At 41.2% G+C, this 15,495-nt stretch overlaps 5 protein-coding genes across 5 annotated transcripts; 4 read left to right on the plus strand and 1 right to left on the minus strand.

The window, feature by feature from the left end:
• Positions 1-122: 122 nt before the first annotated feature.
• MELLADRAFT_105467 (uncharacterized protein) lies at positions 123-1,844 on the plus strand (the record flags this gene model as incomplete). Its single annotated transcript, XM_007408661.1, has 5 exons — positions 123-412; positions 471-613; positions 681-841; positions 1,137-1,320; positions 1,516-1,844. The coding sequence occupies 5 exons, from the start codon at positions 123-125 to the stop codon at positions 1,842-1,844; spliced, it is 1,107 nt and encodes a 368-aa protein (XP_007408723.1).
• Positions 1,845-2,634: 790 nt separating this feature from the next.
• On the plus strand, positions 2,635-4,708 carry MELLADRAFT_105468 (uncharacterized protein; the record flags this gene model as incomplete). The annotated part of the gene is made up of 8 exons (XM_007408662.1): positions 2,635-2,667; positions 2,903-2,975; positions 3,014-3,055; positions 3,228-3,411; positions 3,573-3,678; positions 3,933-3,943; positions 4,212-4,273; positions 4,551-4,708. The coding sequence occupies 8 exons, from the start codon at positions 2,635-2,637 to the stop codon at positions 4,706-4,708; spliced, it is 669 nt and encodes a 222-aa protein (XP_007408724.1).
• A 323-nt stretch (positions 4,709-5,031) lies between these two features.
• On the plus strand, positions 5,032-5,783 carry MELLADRAFT_116156 (uncharacterized protein; the record flags this gene model as incomplete). Its single annotated transcript, XM_007408663.1, has 2 exons — positions 5,032-5,163; positions 5,337-5,783. The coding sequence occupies 2 exons, from the start codon at positions 5,032-5,034 to the stop codon at positions 5,637-5,639; spliced, it is 435 nt and encodes a 144-aa protein (XP_007408725.1).
• Positions 5,784-7,680: 1,897 nt separating this feature from the next.
• On the plus strand, positions 7,681-9,216 carry MELLADRAFT_85285 (uncharacterized protein; the record flags this gene model as incomplete). Its single annotated transcript, XM_007408664.1, has 7 exons — positions 7,681-7,747; positions 7,840-7,908; positions 8,002-8,107; positions 8,195-8,717; positions 8,762-8,932; positions 8,994-9,077; positions 9,148-9,216. 7 exons carry the CDS (start codon positions 7,681-7,683, stop codon positions 9,214-9,216), a joined length of 1,089 nt encoding a protein of 362 aa, XP_007408726.1.
• A 3,398-nt stretch (positions 9,217-12,614) lies between these two features.
• On the minus strand, positions 12,615-13,512 carry MELLADRAFT_105471 (uncharacterized protein; the record flags this gene model as incomplete). Its single annotated transcript, XM_007408712.1, has 4 exons — positions 12,615-12,740; positions 12,856-12,959; positions 13,093-13,280; positions 13,427-13,512. 4 exons carry the CDS (start codon positions 13,510-13,512, stop codon positions 12,615-12,617), a joined length of 504 nt encoding a protein of 167 aa, XP_007408774.1.
• Between the last annotated feature and the right edge of the window lie 1,983 nt (positions 13,513-15,495).

A 15,495-nucleotide genomic window follows, 5' to 3' on the forward strand; every position in this document is an offset into this window, starting at 1 on the left:
GGGACGCGGAATGAGCATTTGTTACCGCTGTAACGCTGCGTGGTTTTTCAAGAAGGATCAACGTATGATGTATTCAATATGGCATCAAACTTCACAGATACCCACTAATCCTATGATCTGATATGTCAATCTTTTCTTCCACACACTCAGGCGGCTTGATTTTACCCAACACTCGCTTTTTGATTTCACTCTGCAATATTTTCTTCGTTATTACTCAGTTCACCGATACTATCTTTCTTGTGATGAGCGCATTGGGACCACCTGTGAGCAAATTCGCTTACTCCATTGATTTATCAGCAATGTCCATTTATCAATTACTATATGCTCACTGCTCTCTTATGCTCAATCAGCTCTACGCAGAAAGATACCGCATATCTGGTTTTGTATGGTTCACTTTATGGTTATCTGGATGGTACGTTCATTGTTCTCAAAATCTCTCAGAATCTATACTCATGTTCATATCATCTCAGGATGCTTTTGTGGGGCATTGCTGCATGTTCTATCGTGATTGCTTATAAAGGAGGCGGATTTGTCGCGAGAGTGTCATCAAATCCAGCAATGTCCAAGCTATTCAACACATTTTTCATTGCAGTCGCAATCTTTGTCACTATCAGTGAGCCATGCCCATTAGTGTTACATCCATGCGAAGATTGCTGACTACTCTGCTTGTATGTTCACAGCGCACATAGTGACATTCGTTTTGACCGTTGCAAAGCAGGTGGCCCTCGCTTCACAGATCCAGATTGTTCTCTCTCAGCCGTCAGGCTCAGCGACTTCTGAGACAGCCCCAACATCGATAGCTCAACGGATCCATTCCGCAATGGAGCTCGCATCAATTAGGGTATGAGTCATTTTCCTGTCTCGATCGCCCCTTCTCGCTCATGATGTATGATTCTGCCATCCAATCTTCCAATTTCCAAATCAGGCAAGCTTTCGGGAAGTGATCAGATTGATCTTCTATGTATGTCACTTTTTAGCAGCGTATATCTAATCATTGACCTCGCAGCTAATCAAGAATTGAAACATAGTTGCGACTCGCTTGGTCTTTATTTTTGCTTGCGGTCAGTCTGACCTCCCTCAAGTCTTTCCCCAATAAAGTCTTTATCCTAAAGCCCTTTGTACACCACCTTCTGTAGCTGCTGGTACCACTTGGAATCAGTCTCATAAGAATGTTGCAAAAAGTAAAAAGTACAACCCAAAGCGAGAGATCGGGATCATGTTTTCAAGTCATCGATTGGGAATCAAGCACTCGCAAGGGGTCCAAGAGCAGTGAAAAAACATTAACCTTAGAAGAATCTAGTGATGATTTGTCACTATTCAGTAAGTCTTCTAACAAGCCTGCAAATCTCGGAAGCCAAAAAACTGGGACTATCACAAACGTTGCTTTGGTCTTCCTACATATCTTGGTACGATTTTATCCTTTTATCTATGTGCTACATTTCACATCTTTTATCAAAAAAGCCGTTCACTTACTTCTTGTGACTGGAAATCAGATCTATGTATTGATTGTGATAGGCTTCGCTCCGTCCCTACATTCTTCGCAACAAAACCTTCAAGAAAAAGCAGAAGCATTAAAAAAATTAGCTTATGTTTCAAAAGGACTATACGCTATTGTCGGTCTTTGGTCTAGTTGGATATTCCTACGTCTAACACGTGAAATCCAATCAGGAGAGAATCGAGAAAAGAGCATCAAAAAATCTTCTCTTACCCCTCATGGTTCATCACCTAGTTATCGTTCGAATAGGCCTTCTATTCACACCAGACCAGGATCATCACCTACGCATACTTTCAAGCAGCTATCTTTGTTTCAATTCCCTGGCAAGTCTGACCTTACACCACCATGATAACATTTCGAGAAATTATTATAATACACTCAATACTAGATTCTACTGAAACCAAAATTCATTTAAAGAACCTTTAATAATTTGTAATTACATTATGTATATCAAGCAAAAATGTAGAGATTTTCATCACTCTCGCAAAGCTCTTATCAGCATACAGGTTTCAAACATCCACCCTGCTTAATAGCCCATTGAATCCCAAACTTCCTGGTGCAGGCAGTGCACTTGGCCAGCGAAAGCTCCAATTTGAGAAATGCACACAACTCCTGGTCCCTTGATCAGCTACATGGACAGGTCCTATCAATCAAGTACATTGAAACAATTGAGTCATAAATGATTCTTATAAAATTCGGTCACATTCTTTACTTTCTTGAACATACCTTTTGAAGAGGCTTCCAGATGACAAAGCAACATCTGTGTCAGCGAGCTACAGTTGAGCCAGCCACGACATGATGAAGTTGCATATCAACTTCTCAAAACAAAGGTAATCAGACCATTAAAATAGCTGTACTGCCTCCTGAGGCAATGAAAACTAAAGAGTGACAATCATTTTGTACTGAAACCACTCATTTTATCCGTTCATTACATTTGGTGACCTCCCAGTTTCCTTCATGAGGTACCGCTAAATATATCCTTGGTCCCTCAAAGGATATAAGGTCTCAATCACCTACCCGTCGTCATTATGCATAGGCTCATTTTTAGATTGTACGGATCAAGTAAATGAGAAATTCATGTATCCATCCGCCCCTCTTGAAACGCTTATAAGTAGCTTATATATAAGTTTCATTCCAAAATGTTGGGTGTACTGGAAGTCGATTTGATTAGAGTTATAAGGTGTTCTTCTCATTGCATTTAATCTGCTTCTCATGTATCAGAAAATGTGCGAAACTGTATTGCTGTATATAGAAATTAAAGAATCGACAAAGTATGTGTTTAAAAAAGTGTAGCCTGATTTGTTTTGCAAACTGAAAGTCATAAGCATCTTCAAGCTATATGAAGTTGACTGTAACCAAGCAGAACGACTTGATACCGATTCTGATTATTTATGACATGTGTTCAAGTTGTGTGAAATTGCCAAGTCTTGTCCAGCAACGTTCTTTTCGCAGTGCGATCTTAGTCTGATGGTGGTGGATGGTGAGTCGTGACGTTATTTTGGTGCGTACGGATCGCAGGGGGGTTCCACTCATGCTTGATAAGTTTAACTCATGCTGCATGTAAGTCATCCTCTGTGGATATGGCGGCATGATGATTAGCAAATGTATGTACAGCAGCCATTCTCATCACACAAGACTTCATATGAGTTTAGGAAAAGAAATCTTTACGAATCTCAAGGTCAATGAAAACCGATTAATAACTGACTAGACTATTGTGTGATTTGAATGCCAGGGCTTCTCTCAACCTACAATGACATCGCAATCAACCAAGCCGGTCAATTTTTACAAGCCACATTGAAAGTTTTGACTTCCTATGATGTATCTGATTCTGCCTTGAGCGTAGCATATACTATTATTTCTTTGTCAAAGATTTTCATTCTTACTTGGCATTTTACCTTGCTATCAGTTTGTATCTCGTCAGTACCATCGTAATCTGAGATTCCACCTTCAATTTAATAATTAAATCCAATCGTCAAGTGTGAGCACCTTGACTATTCACCCAAACCAAAGGAGAAACGAAACAGATGCAAGGTCAAATCATTAATCAACGCTACGCCACCAATTGGCCTTTCTCAAGCAATTACGACATGATCAACAACTCAAGCATCCTCAACTCATTCAATTCTACTGACTTTTCCTCATTGCTCCCCGAGTCAGGACTCACGGAGATCGACTCATCTAGGGTAAGTCTTGATTTTTCGATATTCAAATCACCTTTCATAATATCTAAATCACTAATATCTTCGAAAGTCGTATGTATGGGTAGTACCGATGCTTACGGTCTATCTATTATCCTACATTTTGTTCGTTATTCCATCGTTATATTCCATGTAATCGTGATTGATTTGTCAATTTTCATATCGCGCGCTAGGCAATTAGGCTTTCTAGGACGCGGGGTGACCATCTGCTACCAGCTTGATGTTGGTTGGCTTTTTAGGTGGAATCAACGTACGTGGTATCGAAGCCATATGAGATAAATATTCGGACATACTCACTAATGTCTCTTTCCTTCTACAAATGTAGGTGGCTTGATATTGCCCAACACTCGCTTTTTGATTTCGCTCTGGAACATAATATTTGTCACCATCCAGTTCACTGACACTATCTTTCTCGTGATGGGCGCTGTAGGACTCACGGTTCGCATATTCACTTGCTTCATCAATTTATCAGCACTGTCCTCTTATGAATTCTAAACTCGCACTACCTGGTCAATCAGCTCGTCACAGAAAGATATCGAATATCTGGTTTTGTATGGTATACTCTATGGTTATCTGGATGGTACGTCCATTATTATTGTTTGTAAGATCCCACAAATCATACACTCATGTTCATCATAATTTCAGGACGCTTTCCTGGGGAATTGCTACATGTTGTTTTGTCATCGCCCATCAAAAAGGCGGATTCATCGGTAGGATGGTATCAATACAAGTGACCTCGAAAATTTTCAACGCATTTTTTATTTCAGGCGTAATTCTTATTACTATCAGTGAGATATGACCATCCCTTTCGAAATCACATGAATGACACTGACTCATCGACAACAATGTGTGCACAGCACATATAGGGACCTTCGGTTTGATCGTTGCACAACAGCTGGCTATGACTTCGGAGAAGGGCAGGCTTTCTCAGCTTTCAGGCACTTCGTTCCCAGACGCGGAATCAAGATCTCAGCAGTACATATCTTCCGTCAAACTCGAATCACTAAGTGTTTGAGTCATTCCCTACCTTGATCGCCAACGCCCACTAATTACTCATCCTTATGCAACACTCCTTTTTCATCCTGTTCAAATTAGGCAAGCTTTTGGAAAGCTGTGCAATGGATCTTCTATGTACGTAACTCTCTTTTTAACATTGTATTCAACCACAATCGCAACTGATTGAGAGTCAATTTATAGGTGCGGCTTGGTTGGTCGGTGTTAATGCTTGTGGTGAGTCTGAATCTGAACAAATCATTGTTGAATAAAATCTTTATCCTGAAGAATGCTCTACTTCATCCTATATAGCTGCTGGTACCACTTGGGATCAGTCTCATCAAAATGTTGCAAAATTTGAAAAGCACAAAAGACAGCGACACGCCAGAACCTAGTCTTGAATCGCCTCATCGAAAGGCATCGAAGACCATTCTTCAAATCGAACCTCTGCGCAAAAATCGCTCTAGTAGTGATATCGTAAGTATTCATAACCCCTCCAACAAGTCTGTACATCTCGGAAGTAAAAAAAGTGGCACTATCACAAACGTTTCCTTGGTCGTTCTACACATTTTGGTATGATTTCCATCTATCCTCTTGCATTTTGTCATCTCATCAAAGTCATTAACTTGCCTCTTGGGATCTGAATGAAGATCTACGTATTGGTTGTAATAGGATTTGCTCCGGCTTTCCAATCGTCGCACAAGGACATCCAAGACAAAGCAAAAGAATTAAAACAATTAGCTTACCTTTCTAAAGGACTTTACGCCATCGCTGGTCTATGGTCGGGTTGGATTTTCTTACGCCTCACACGTGAAATGGAATCAGAAAAGAAAGTAGAATTGGATAGAAATCTCTCTATCTCTACCAATCGAGGTTCATCACCTGACCATCCCTTCGATCAATTATCCTCGTACCGATTTCCCGTTAATAAAGCTTCTGTCACACCACCATAACATTAAATAAATACTCATGATACACGCCTTAACTATATAAAACCTCCTATAATCAGAGTCTGAAACCTTTACCCTAACAATTTTGTAATATGTCGATATGTATGTTATATTAAAGAATAATGCACAGATTACCCAACATCGCAGATCATAAGTATTGAGGCTGTTCAACAATGACTACCTTATCCTTACCGCACCTTGGATTAAAATCCCAAATATTGGAGAGACTTCCAGATGACAAAGCTAGACCGACGGAAGCTGGCTCCAGGTAAGCTAGCCTTGACCCAAACACTTCGGAATCAGAAACACCGGAGCACTTATCCTCAGGAGAGGCAGACTGAAGAGATCAATGGAAATCATAAAGGGTTTTCTGCGAAAATAAATTTGAGCATCACAATTGCTTACAGGGTCCTTCATTGCACCTTTTGGAAATGTAAATCAGATCTGACCATTCAAATATGTTCACAATCATTACTTATCATCATGACCTTTCTGAATCCATCTATGAACTGAAATAGAGCCCACTCTGTTCATAGACTCAATTGAGACTCGTATCTTGATTTAAATCTCCTGATATATCCCACTTTGACATTTCACTCCAGAAAGATTGATAATATCAAATTCACAATTTTATATGACTTGGGCACTTGTGTAGTTTTGTACTAATCTACCATGCTAAAACTGTGCAATCATGGCTTGGATTGGTAGCAGAAAATTGAATTATGTAAGCAAACAATGTGGCAAAATGTGGCAATTGGTCAGCTATGCAGACTATCTTTATAAGATGCAGATTTCTTGGTGATCTCCATGAATTGCTTGCTATTGGAAAATATAAACTACAGCTGAATAAGTGAAAAATCATACATTCCATAGATCATGTGATCTATAGAGTCAACTTTGTTCAATGAGCTTTTCAGGAAAACTGAGAAATGGGAACTGAGAAACTTGACAATGCTGAAGTACTTTGGACTATGTCTGACAGAGTTCTTTCTATACTTATATAGTCTTCCTTCTTGCTTACGATACAAGCTTTGAATGGAATGTAAAGGCAAGTAAGGACTACAGTCAAATCTGACTTACAACCAGATACTCAAAAACACATCTGCCACAGTTGTGTTGTGTGCATGTCAGCAACCTGTGATAGGTACACAACTTTGTGACATAACTTGTGAGAGCTTCGAATTTATGAACGATCAGACCTTACCCAAGAAGTTGATTGATACAAACATATCACATGAGCCTTGACATCTTGAGTCTTGCCAAGATTCATGAAAGTTGCCACCGAAAAAGCCTGAAGTGTGCTGATCATGCAAGCAGCAAGCTCAGCAAACCCAGGAAATTTGAGCTGAGGCTGAAATTCGAGAAACACCGCGAGAAAGTTTAGAGATGTTGATCCACTTTTACAATACAATCTGTCAAACAGTGTCAAACCTTCTGTGGACCAGCTTTTCGTTTCATCAGCTCAGGTGCAAAAGCGGTGTCCACTGCGTGAACGGAAGCGTCCTTTGAACTTTCTTTCCGCATGAGAGGGACAGAGAGCTTCTGGCTTCATCGGTTGCACGTTTGCGAACTGCAAAGTTTTTGGATGCCTGACCTAATCATCAATCTATCTCGGTCTATCTCACATCTGAAGTTGGTCCATGTGTCTTCGGTTCCTCTCATCGTCTGACCACTGTTCAAATTGATGTGTTGTTCTCTTAGGTCGACTTTTATTTCTCGTTTCTATCAACCCACAAGGTCAATTTGTGGTCTCTTTGAATTTCGAGCGTGTTGTTTGTCTTTGTTACAGCTCAAATGAATATTCTCAAATCACAAACAGCCTGTCGTCTTCAAACCCTGATCAGTCTTGCCCTCGGTGTCTCGAGGCAAGTCATCTCTTTCCAAAACTCTGCCGTCTCCTTACTCTTCCTCACAAGCATTATTTCAATCGCTGATTTTGGGGTCATCGACTATCAGAATAGCCGCTGGGGATGATCTTGCTCCCTCTCCCGCTTCATGGTCTGTTTCAGAAAACGAAGACCTAAAAGTGACTGCGAATGCGAGTATGAGTTTTCATACTTACAAACGTGAACCATATGATACACTGAACTTGACAAGTTACACGGCTGTAGGTGAGTCATAGCGAGTAGACCTTTCATCTCAAGTTTAGGGATCGACGTATATCCCGATGGTGATTTCATCTTGAAAAATTTCCCGTGCCCAGTGATCTTCGGGGCCTCTGATTGTGATGATGCTCATCCTCGTCCGCAAAAATATAATAATACTCTGCGAGGTTAGTGACTCACAATCCTCTTGATTGTTTTTGATTTAATTTGGCTCGGAGGAGGAAGGGTTGTAATTGAAGTTGTGCGGTGATCTTTCGTAGGTCGGCCTTATTTCAATGGAAGATTTACAAACGGCCCTGTTTTCGGTGAATACCTGAAGAAAGGGATCCTAACAGGCAAAAATATCACTTTACTAAATTATGCCTAGTGAGTGAATACGATAATCAATCCTCTCGCAACTACAAAGTGAGACGAATTTTTTTCAAACTAACATTCCCAAAAATTTGTGGATAGCGGAGATGCAACAGTCAGCAATACACTCGTGAATGTTGCCGCACCCGACACGGCTTCACAGACCCATTCTTATATCAATGACGTGACTCAACATAGAGTTCATAGAGAAGGTGTAAATGGACAAGGACGAGTTTTACATATATTCTGGATTGGGATCAATGATGTGGTTCAAATTTGGCAAGATGTGATAACAAATGGCACATTTTCAAACCTTGACTCTCTTACTACAAACCCTTACATCGCAGATCGGTCAGAAAAACATTTTACGATTGCGCGTCATAGGATTAACGCTGAGGTTGCGGCTCTGATGAGTCAAGTGTCTATGATTCGAAAAAATCAGGAAGTCAATAAGATCCCTGGCGACCTTTTGATCCTCACTTTACCACCACTTGAAATGCTTCCCAATCTATTCTACCACTCTCGTGAATTAGCTTCAAACTTCACCTTACGCGACGCCAACCTAGCTTCAAGTGCAAAGATATATCAAAGATTTATCGGTGAGCTTACTGCCAAATACAATCGGGTGAGTCACGATCTACACTTGTGCGGATATCAGCGAGCCTAGAGACTAAGATCAAGAAATCGTTTCCCAAGGGCATTGCTGCTGGTATCGAATCCCTACTTTCTGACGCTAGACCGCAAGTAAATGAAGCTTTTGTGCTGTCAGGACGACCAACATTTACCAGGACGTTTGACACAGTTGGACTCTGGCATTATGTTCATGCTAATCCAACCGAAGTGAGTCACCAAAACAAGTCTGAATTGTTCACCAGTTTCACTAACAGGTTTTCAAATTCAGTTTAATTTCGAGAATGTCATTGACGCCTGCTGGAACAGTACAACAGGCGGAATTTGCAATCATCCTGATCAGTATCAGTATTGGGTAAAATTTACTTGTTTTATCATCTCGTTTCCAAGTTTGAGCTGATATCTGCTTCTATGCTGGGTCTTAGGATACACTTCATCCTACGACTGCCATGCACAGATTCCTGGCACAGGATATTGCAATGGCTTGTAACTAATGTAGTTTCGATTCTCAAGGTTTTGGTGGGCATCGAATTTTAATATTGCCAGCGTTATCTCTTTAAAGCCGTTTTGGCTCGTGTACCAAGAGGCTAGAGCTATTCGTAGTCGCAAGAGTTTGTCTGTTCAGCGATAGTCCATTCGTTTGATAGGTACATTTTTAGTAAGCAATGTTGATGAATCATTCATAATTCAATGTCCAGCTTCCAAAAAACATTGATGTGCTCAGCATAAGTCAACTTCATTGAGACATGAAGGAGCTCTGTCAACAGGATACTGTCCTAAATCACTGTGATTTGGTCTTGGATTTGAACTGATCTACATTCACAATCACTGCCATCAGAGCCGTACCTCCCTGAAATTCTTGAACAAACAAAATGAATCCTAATCTTCGCCACCCCAACTCGTTTATCCAATCAAATCCCTAGCCACCGATTCAACTGAAGGACCTGTACCTCTAGCTGTAGGCTTTGGTATTAGTTATTCGAATTAACATTCTACTGAAATGCGGTTCTTCAATCCCTTCTCCCATCTACAATCAAATTGCAACATGATTTTGGAGTATGATATACTAGACCACATCCCTATTTGCACGCTTGAAGCACTAAATTTGTGGTCGGTCAGTACTTATTTTACCCAGGTCATGTTGAATTTGTGTACAATATAATTTGCGTTCCTGTATCCAGGCAAGTGCAACATAGACGCAACATTGGTCCACCAGTATCGTTCAAGTTGTGTGGTTTCTAATTTCTACACTCTCAATGTCTACAATGACAGTGAAAGCAGGCTGCCATTGCTGCACAACGTCTGGCTAGGCCCATTGGGCCACTACCGTGTCCGTGAAGACAATATACAGTACGCGTTGAGCCATAGGACTAGTCATGCAAGAGTATCACAACCTACCCATTGATGGCAATGCTTACCATGAATGGACACAGTAGTACATATAACAGAGTGTTGAAATTCATTATAATGCATACCTTTGCGGCAGCACATAAAGATGTACTGTGTGCTCATCAATTCAAGTACATAATACCTTGATGAGCTGTACATATGGTTTCATTTAGGTTTAAGCTATTTCTATATTGTCTGTAGAAATAATTGAAAAATGCTTCAAGGTACATTGCATCTGCTGCTATTGATGGTGATACTTATTTCAAGTTATCATTCAGACAATTCAAGTCAACAGCACACTATATGGGATTGGAAAGCTTTTTGTAAGTATAACTTGTTGGTCAGGAGATGTTTGTATCATGATGTGCGTCTATACATGTAGATGTGTCTCTGACCACCTATGACACCACGGAAATTAATGGGTTCAAACCCCAATTGAAGGAAGTGGTGGTGACAGAGTACACAACTTTCTCCAATCGTGAATTGTGTTTGCAATTGGTTCACATTTAGTCCACTGGATACACTCTGTAATCACATCACAAGCTGACTGTCACATGAAACCACACAGCAAAGCCTTCAGGTTTTAGTCCTTGATACACACGTTAATTCTCACCAATTTAAACTTTAGTGTTCTCACAAATAGTCTAGCTGTTGATTTACCAACAAGTTGAGCTCCATTTGGCCAAGGGAGCCACTTGCAACTGTGTTGGATGAACTCTTCCTGGTACAACCACACAACATCACTCAACAAGCTCTTCAAAACCGTAATTGTGGTGTCAATAGCACTATTGTTCACACAGTTGGCCATGATGGTACTGTGGAGGTTGGCTTTGATAGATTGTCAGATACATGTATCAAGACCGGCAGATTGGGCATGGCTCAAGAAGTGCTATCAAAGGGTGTACAGAAAAGTAATTGTGAACCAATTGCAAACACAATTTGCAATTAGAGAAATTTGCAGACTCTGTCACCACAACTTTCTTCAATCATGTTTCAAACCTATTGAATCCCGGAGTGTGATTATAACATACAATCTTAAAACTCTTTGGCGGGCATGCCTGCCTCTGCTCTAGTATAACTGTAGCCTTGTACATGGCTCATAACACTCTTACCAAAGGTAAGAAAACCTCTCTTTTACACATATCTCTTCAAGTATCCTTCATACCTCATAAAAATTCTCAAACTCATGTCAAAACTTTATCAAACCTCAGTCATAACAAATTTGTCAAATATTGATACTCTTTATGTGCAGCTTTAGTAGAATCTTGGACAGCAAATTCTGAAATTAAATATTGACCTCAATATCATTCATCATATTCAAAAACAACGGTTTTGCTGGTGAAGTGGAAACAAGTCATGGGTTGGTCCAGTCATCTGTAGATTCTAGTGAATTAAATGAAGGAAGTCTTGAGTTATCTTCATTCACACCATATAAGTTACTTGTTGAAGAATCTACAAATGAGTTGATAAACCCATGACTTATGGCTTCTTTCCACTTTACTAGTTGATGAACTATCATGATGTTTAGTTTCACTGATAAACAAACAGACATCTTTTCCAACCAAAAGGAACTATTGTTTTTGACAATGGTATTGATCTTTATTTAATATCAAAATTTTGTTGAAGAACATTTGCTGTCTAGGTATTCTACTTCTGTTAAATCTACACAAAAGTTCCAATATTTGAGGGTTCATGAAGACACAGCATTGTTCAAGTTTTGATATGAGTCTGGGCATAGTAGGTCAAGGGGCATAAATTATGTGACAGGTGACTAAGTCGAGACGTTCTGATGTTCTTGAGATTGTCTGAGGTAGAGGGTGTGTAAGATACCCATAGCCATGATCTAGCAATCACATATTGATGTTAATTTTTGTTATAATCAGATAGACAGTGTTCATCAAGCGTAACCTTCTATTTGTCACGACATCTCACAGATTGTGGATGTCTTTGATCAGTCTCACCTCTCCATATTAGGCAGCTGATTTTATGTGATGATTGCATTGTACATCAACCCAGAATAGGTAACAACGAAGCTTCAGTGTTGTGCTGTTTACGTCTTCAAAATGTCGGAATAAGGTGATCAATAATATCTTCTCCAAGGAGTTTGTTGACATGACTCGGAGTCGTGTCTCAGTTCAATATCTTTTTATGTATCGTAGAATTGATGGTCTTTTTCTCCGATGTTAGGATCAGAAAATCAAATTGTGCCCAGCACTTGTGCATGAGGTAATTCCTGTCTTTGTATATAGATCAAAGAAAACCCATCTTGAATCAAGGCTGCGAGACCGATCGAGTCAACAGGGACAGTTCTATCAGTCGGATCTGAGAGAGAGAGTGCTGATCAAGCCCATCAACTGCTGGGATTCCAGCGTCATCTCCGGAAGGAATAGGTAGGCTCCGAACCTCCATGCACTCAGAATCTGTATTGGCCAGTGATTGAAAGAGAGACAGAGAGATCCATATCATACACAAGGCCCGGGCATGTGATATCAACAGTAGGCAATCAGTCTTTGTCGGACAAAGTGGAAAGCGCATTCGAGATCACTGACTGCAACATGAGAGGAATTGCTCCCATGTCCTTGGTTGCCGGACAGTCGCGGCAAGCAACGCGGTCGATTTCATTGGGCCGCTGAGTAGAATCCGAAGAGTCCGGGCCAATGGTGGGACCAAGGTAGGATCATAAATCTAGAAGGATCGAGGACCCGTCAGTGCACTCCATGAGTTGAGTCATTGTTTGAGCATACCACATCGGCGGCCAGGATCAGATTGGGTTTTTCATTCCTCCACTCAGTCGGCGCATCCCAATCTAGAGTGCGGACCAGTAAAGAGTTGCCAGTTGATGGTTTGTCTGGTGCATGGAAACAACGTTGATTAGCCAAGTTCACCACTGAGAAAATGATTCTGGATTTTTCCTAATGACCTTTGCGATTGATCGAGGGAAGGTTTGAGACATACATGACGCATTACAGAATTTAACTCACTCAATTCCACATTTCGATTGAGCCTTTCCAGCACCAGTAGATCGACGTCAGTGAGGTATACAGTTGCCCCCACAGACAGCTGGTGAGCTACGATCCCGACGAGACCAGTACCGCTTCCGAGCTCAAGGACCACCTTCTGATGTGAGAGTACATCAGGGTTGGAGATCAAATGATTGGCTAGACAGACACTGTAACATTATCACGAGAATCCGATAAGTAGCTCGACTGGTGATGAGTAGTGGATTCTTGTTTTCTCAACTAGCCTTGCTCCCCAGCTCCTTAAGCCAGTAGTTCCCTTACTGATGCTGGCCTGATAGAGCGAGAAAATCCTCACGAGATATCATGAGTCCAGATTGCACCAGAGTGAGCGCAATAGTGGGTCCCCTCACCTTGTCCTCCATCAGCGTTACACACTTCCATTGTGACCTGTTGTTCAATGGGCCATAAAAATACCGGCGTATGTCTACTGTCGCGGGTTGATGAGAGCGCTGAAGAGATATATAATGCAGCAATATCTGTTCGTCTAACCCTTCGTCCTTGTCGCGCGATTTTATAAAAGCTTCATGTCAGATGAAATTCGAAGACTGGCAAGGCCCGTATGCTTCAGCGAAGTAGAACTGGCATTGCACGCCACGTTACTCTACCGCCGCACGAACAACATTGAGCAGTGATATATAGACATACTTCCGGATCTGGCGAGATACCTTCTGCCGAAGTGTTCTCTATGACCTGGATGATACGTTTCCAAAATGCGTATTTCCATCTACACGCCTGCGTGTCTAAACTGACCGCCGAATCTGGCGCAACATCAAGCGGACTCAGCGCCGCGAAAAGTTCTGCTTGTTGACGCGTCCGAACGAGATACTTTTCTGTCGGGAAAGGCGGGGATGCCATCATTCTTGGGTTTGAGGGCGAAAGGGCTGCATAAAGCCGAACTAAGCGTGACAGGTCTAGAGCGCTGTAGTCTGATGACTCGTCCATATTGTCGATAGAGGTCGATGGACTGAGATAAGTCACCGATTCGCGGAATTCGCGCGCGCAGGTTTTTTCCAGGCAGTGCACAGGAAGTTGGAACGGCCCCGCAACTTGTAAGGACGAGAATCACTCTTGTTGTGTTCTTCGGGGTCTCCCCGGGCAGAGTTGGATCAAATTTCACGGGTTCATGTCCTTGGAAAACTGGTGCTGTAGATAACCTCTCTAGAACACGAATTGATGATCAAAGCCAACAGCTAAGAAAGGTCTTTGTTGCTCGACACCTGCATTTGTTGGACTAAAGCCAAACAAGAACAAACTTGGTATAAGATAAAAAGAGAAAGAAGAACTCCGGCAAAAATCTTATAGTGAGATTGTAAAGGATGCAGTCAGATGAAAAAGAAAACAAAACATCCAAGACTGCGACAAGAGTCAGGTTATAAAGCAAAAGCAAAAAAACAAAAATGAAATGATGTCACAAGCTATAATGATGTAGTAGTACAAATTAGGAAATGTGACATAATGGAAAACAAATGATGATAGAAAAATGCCTTAGTAGTAAATTTATTTTACAAGGCACTGGGTGGCCAGCCAACCTCTAGCACTGTCTTATGGCTCCCCTTCTTCTCCTGGATACATAAAGTCATGTCATTATGTATCACCTGCTTACTCCCATACTCTCTCTCCACCCCATAGGTACCAGCTCAAACTGTGTGTGTTGTCTAGATGGGGCTGAGACCCTGGATCTACTGATGAATCATGATCTTGTGTTGAATTATGTCCTAATCCTGTTTTATATAACTTGAAAATCTCAGCATGGTTATCTCCAGCCACTGGAATGTGATAAGCTTGACTAATTTCCTCTTACAGAGTGGCCATGTCTGGTCCCAAAGGGGCAAGGGTTCATGACTAAACCCTGGGTTTGGCCTGAGCAAAGCAGGATTTTCAAGTACTTTTGCCTGAATTCCCATTGTGAGGACTCTAGACATTGTATAACCTCACTTATAATTGACCAGAGCCTCATATAAGCCTTACACACATTCTCGTGCCACCATTAACACCACTTTACTTGAGCAAAATGACAAAGTCAAGTTGTTGAGCTGTTGTAAGTCTTGCCCTTATTCAATACAAGGCCTACATGCACCCTTGACCTGTTTGAAATCACTTGCTCTTTGAGTCCAATTTCTTTCCAATGTTCAACTGTTGACATGCCAAATGTGGTAAGAGGAGACACAGAAGACCTTGAAGGAGATCCTTTTGAGTTTTTGTGAGGTTTTATCATTTTTTGAGCCCTCATGTTGGGGATTTAAGCAAATGTGCTCAAAATTTCTGCTGTGCTCAGGCAAGACCTGGCTTTTGGTCATAAGCCCCACTGTGATAATGGAAGTGGAAACTTTGGAAGAGGGGCTAAGCTAAGCTTAGTACATTATG

The sequence above is a fragment of the Melampsora larici-populina genome (genome assembly GCF_000204055.1).
Source record: "Melampsora larici-populina 98AG31 unplaced genomic scaffold MELLAscaffold_13, whole genome shotgun sequence".
NCBI lineage: Eukaryota > Fungi > Basidiomycota > Pucciniomycetes > Pucciniales > Melampsoraceae > Melampsora > Melampsora laricis-populina.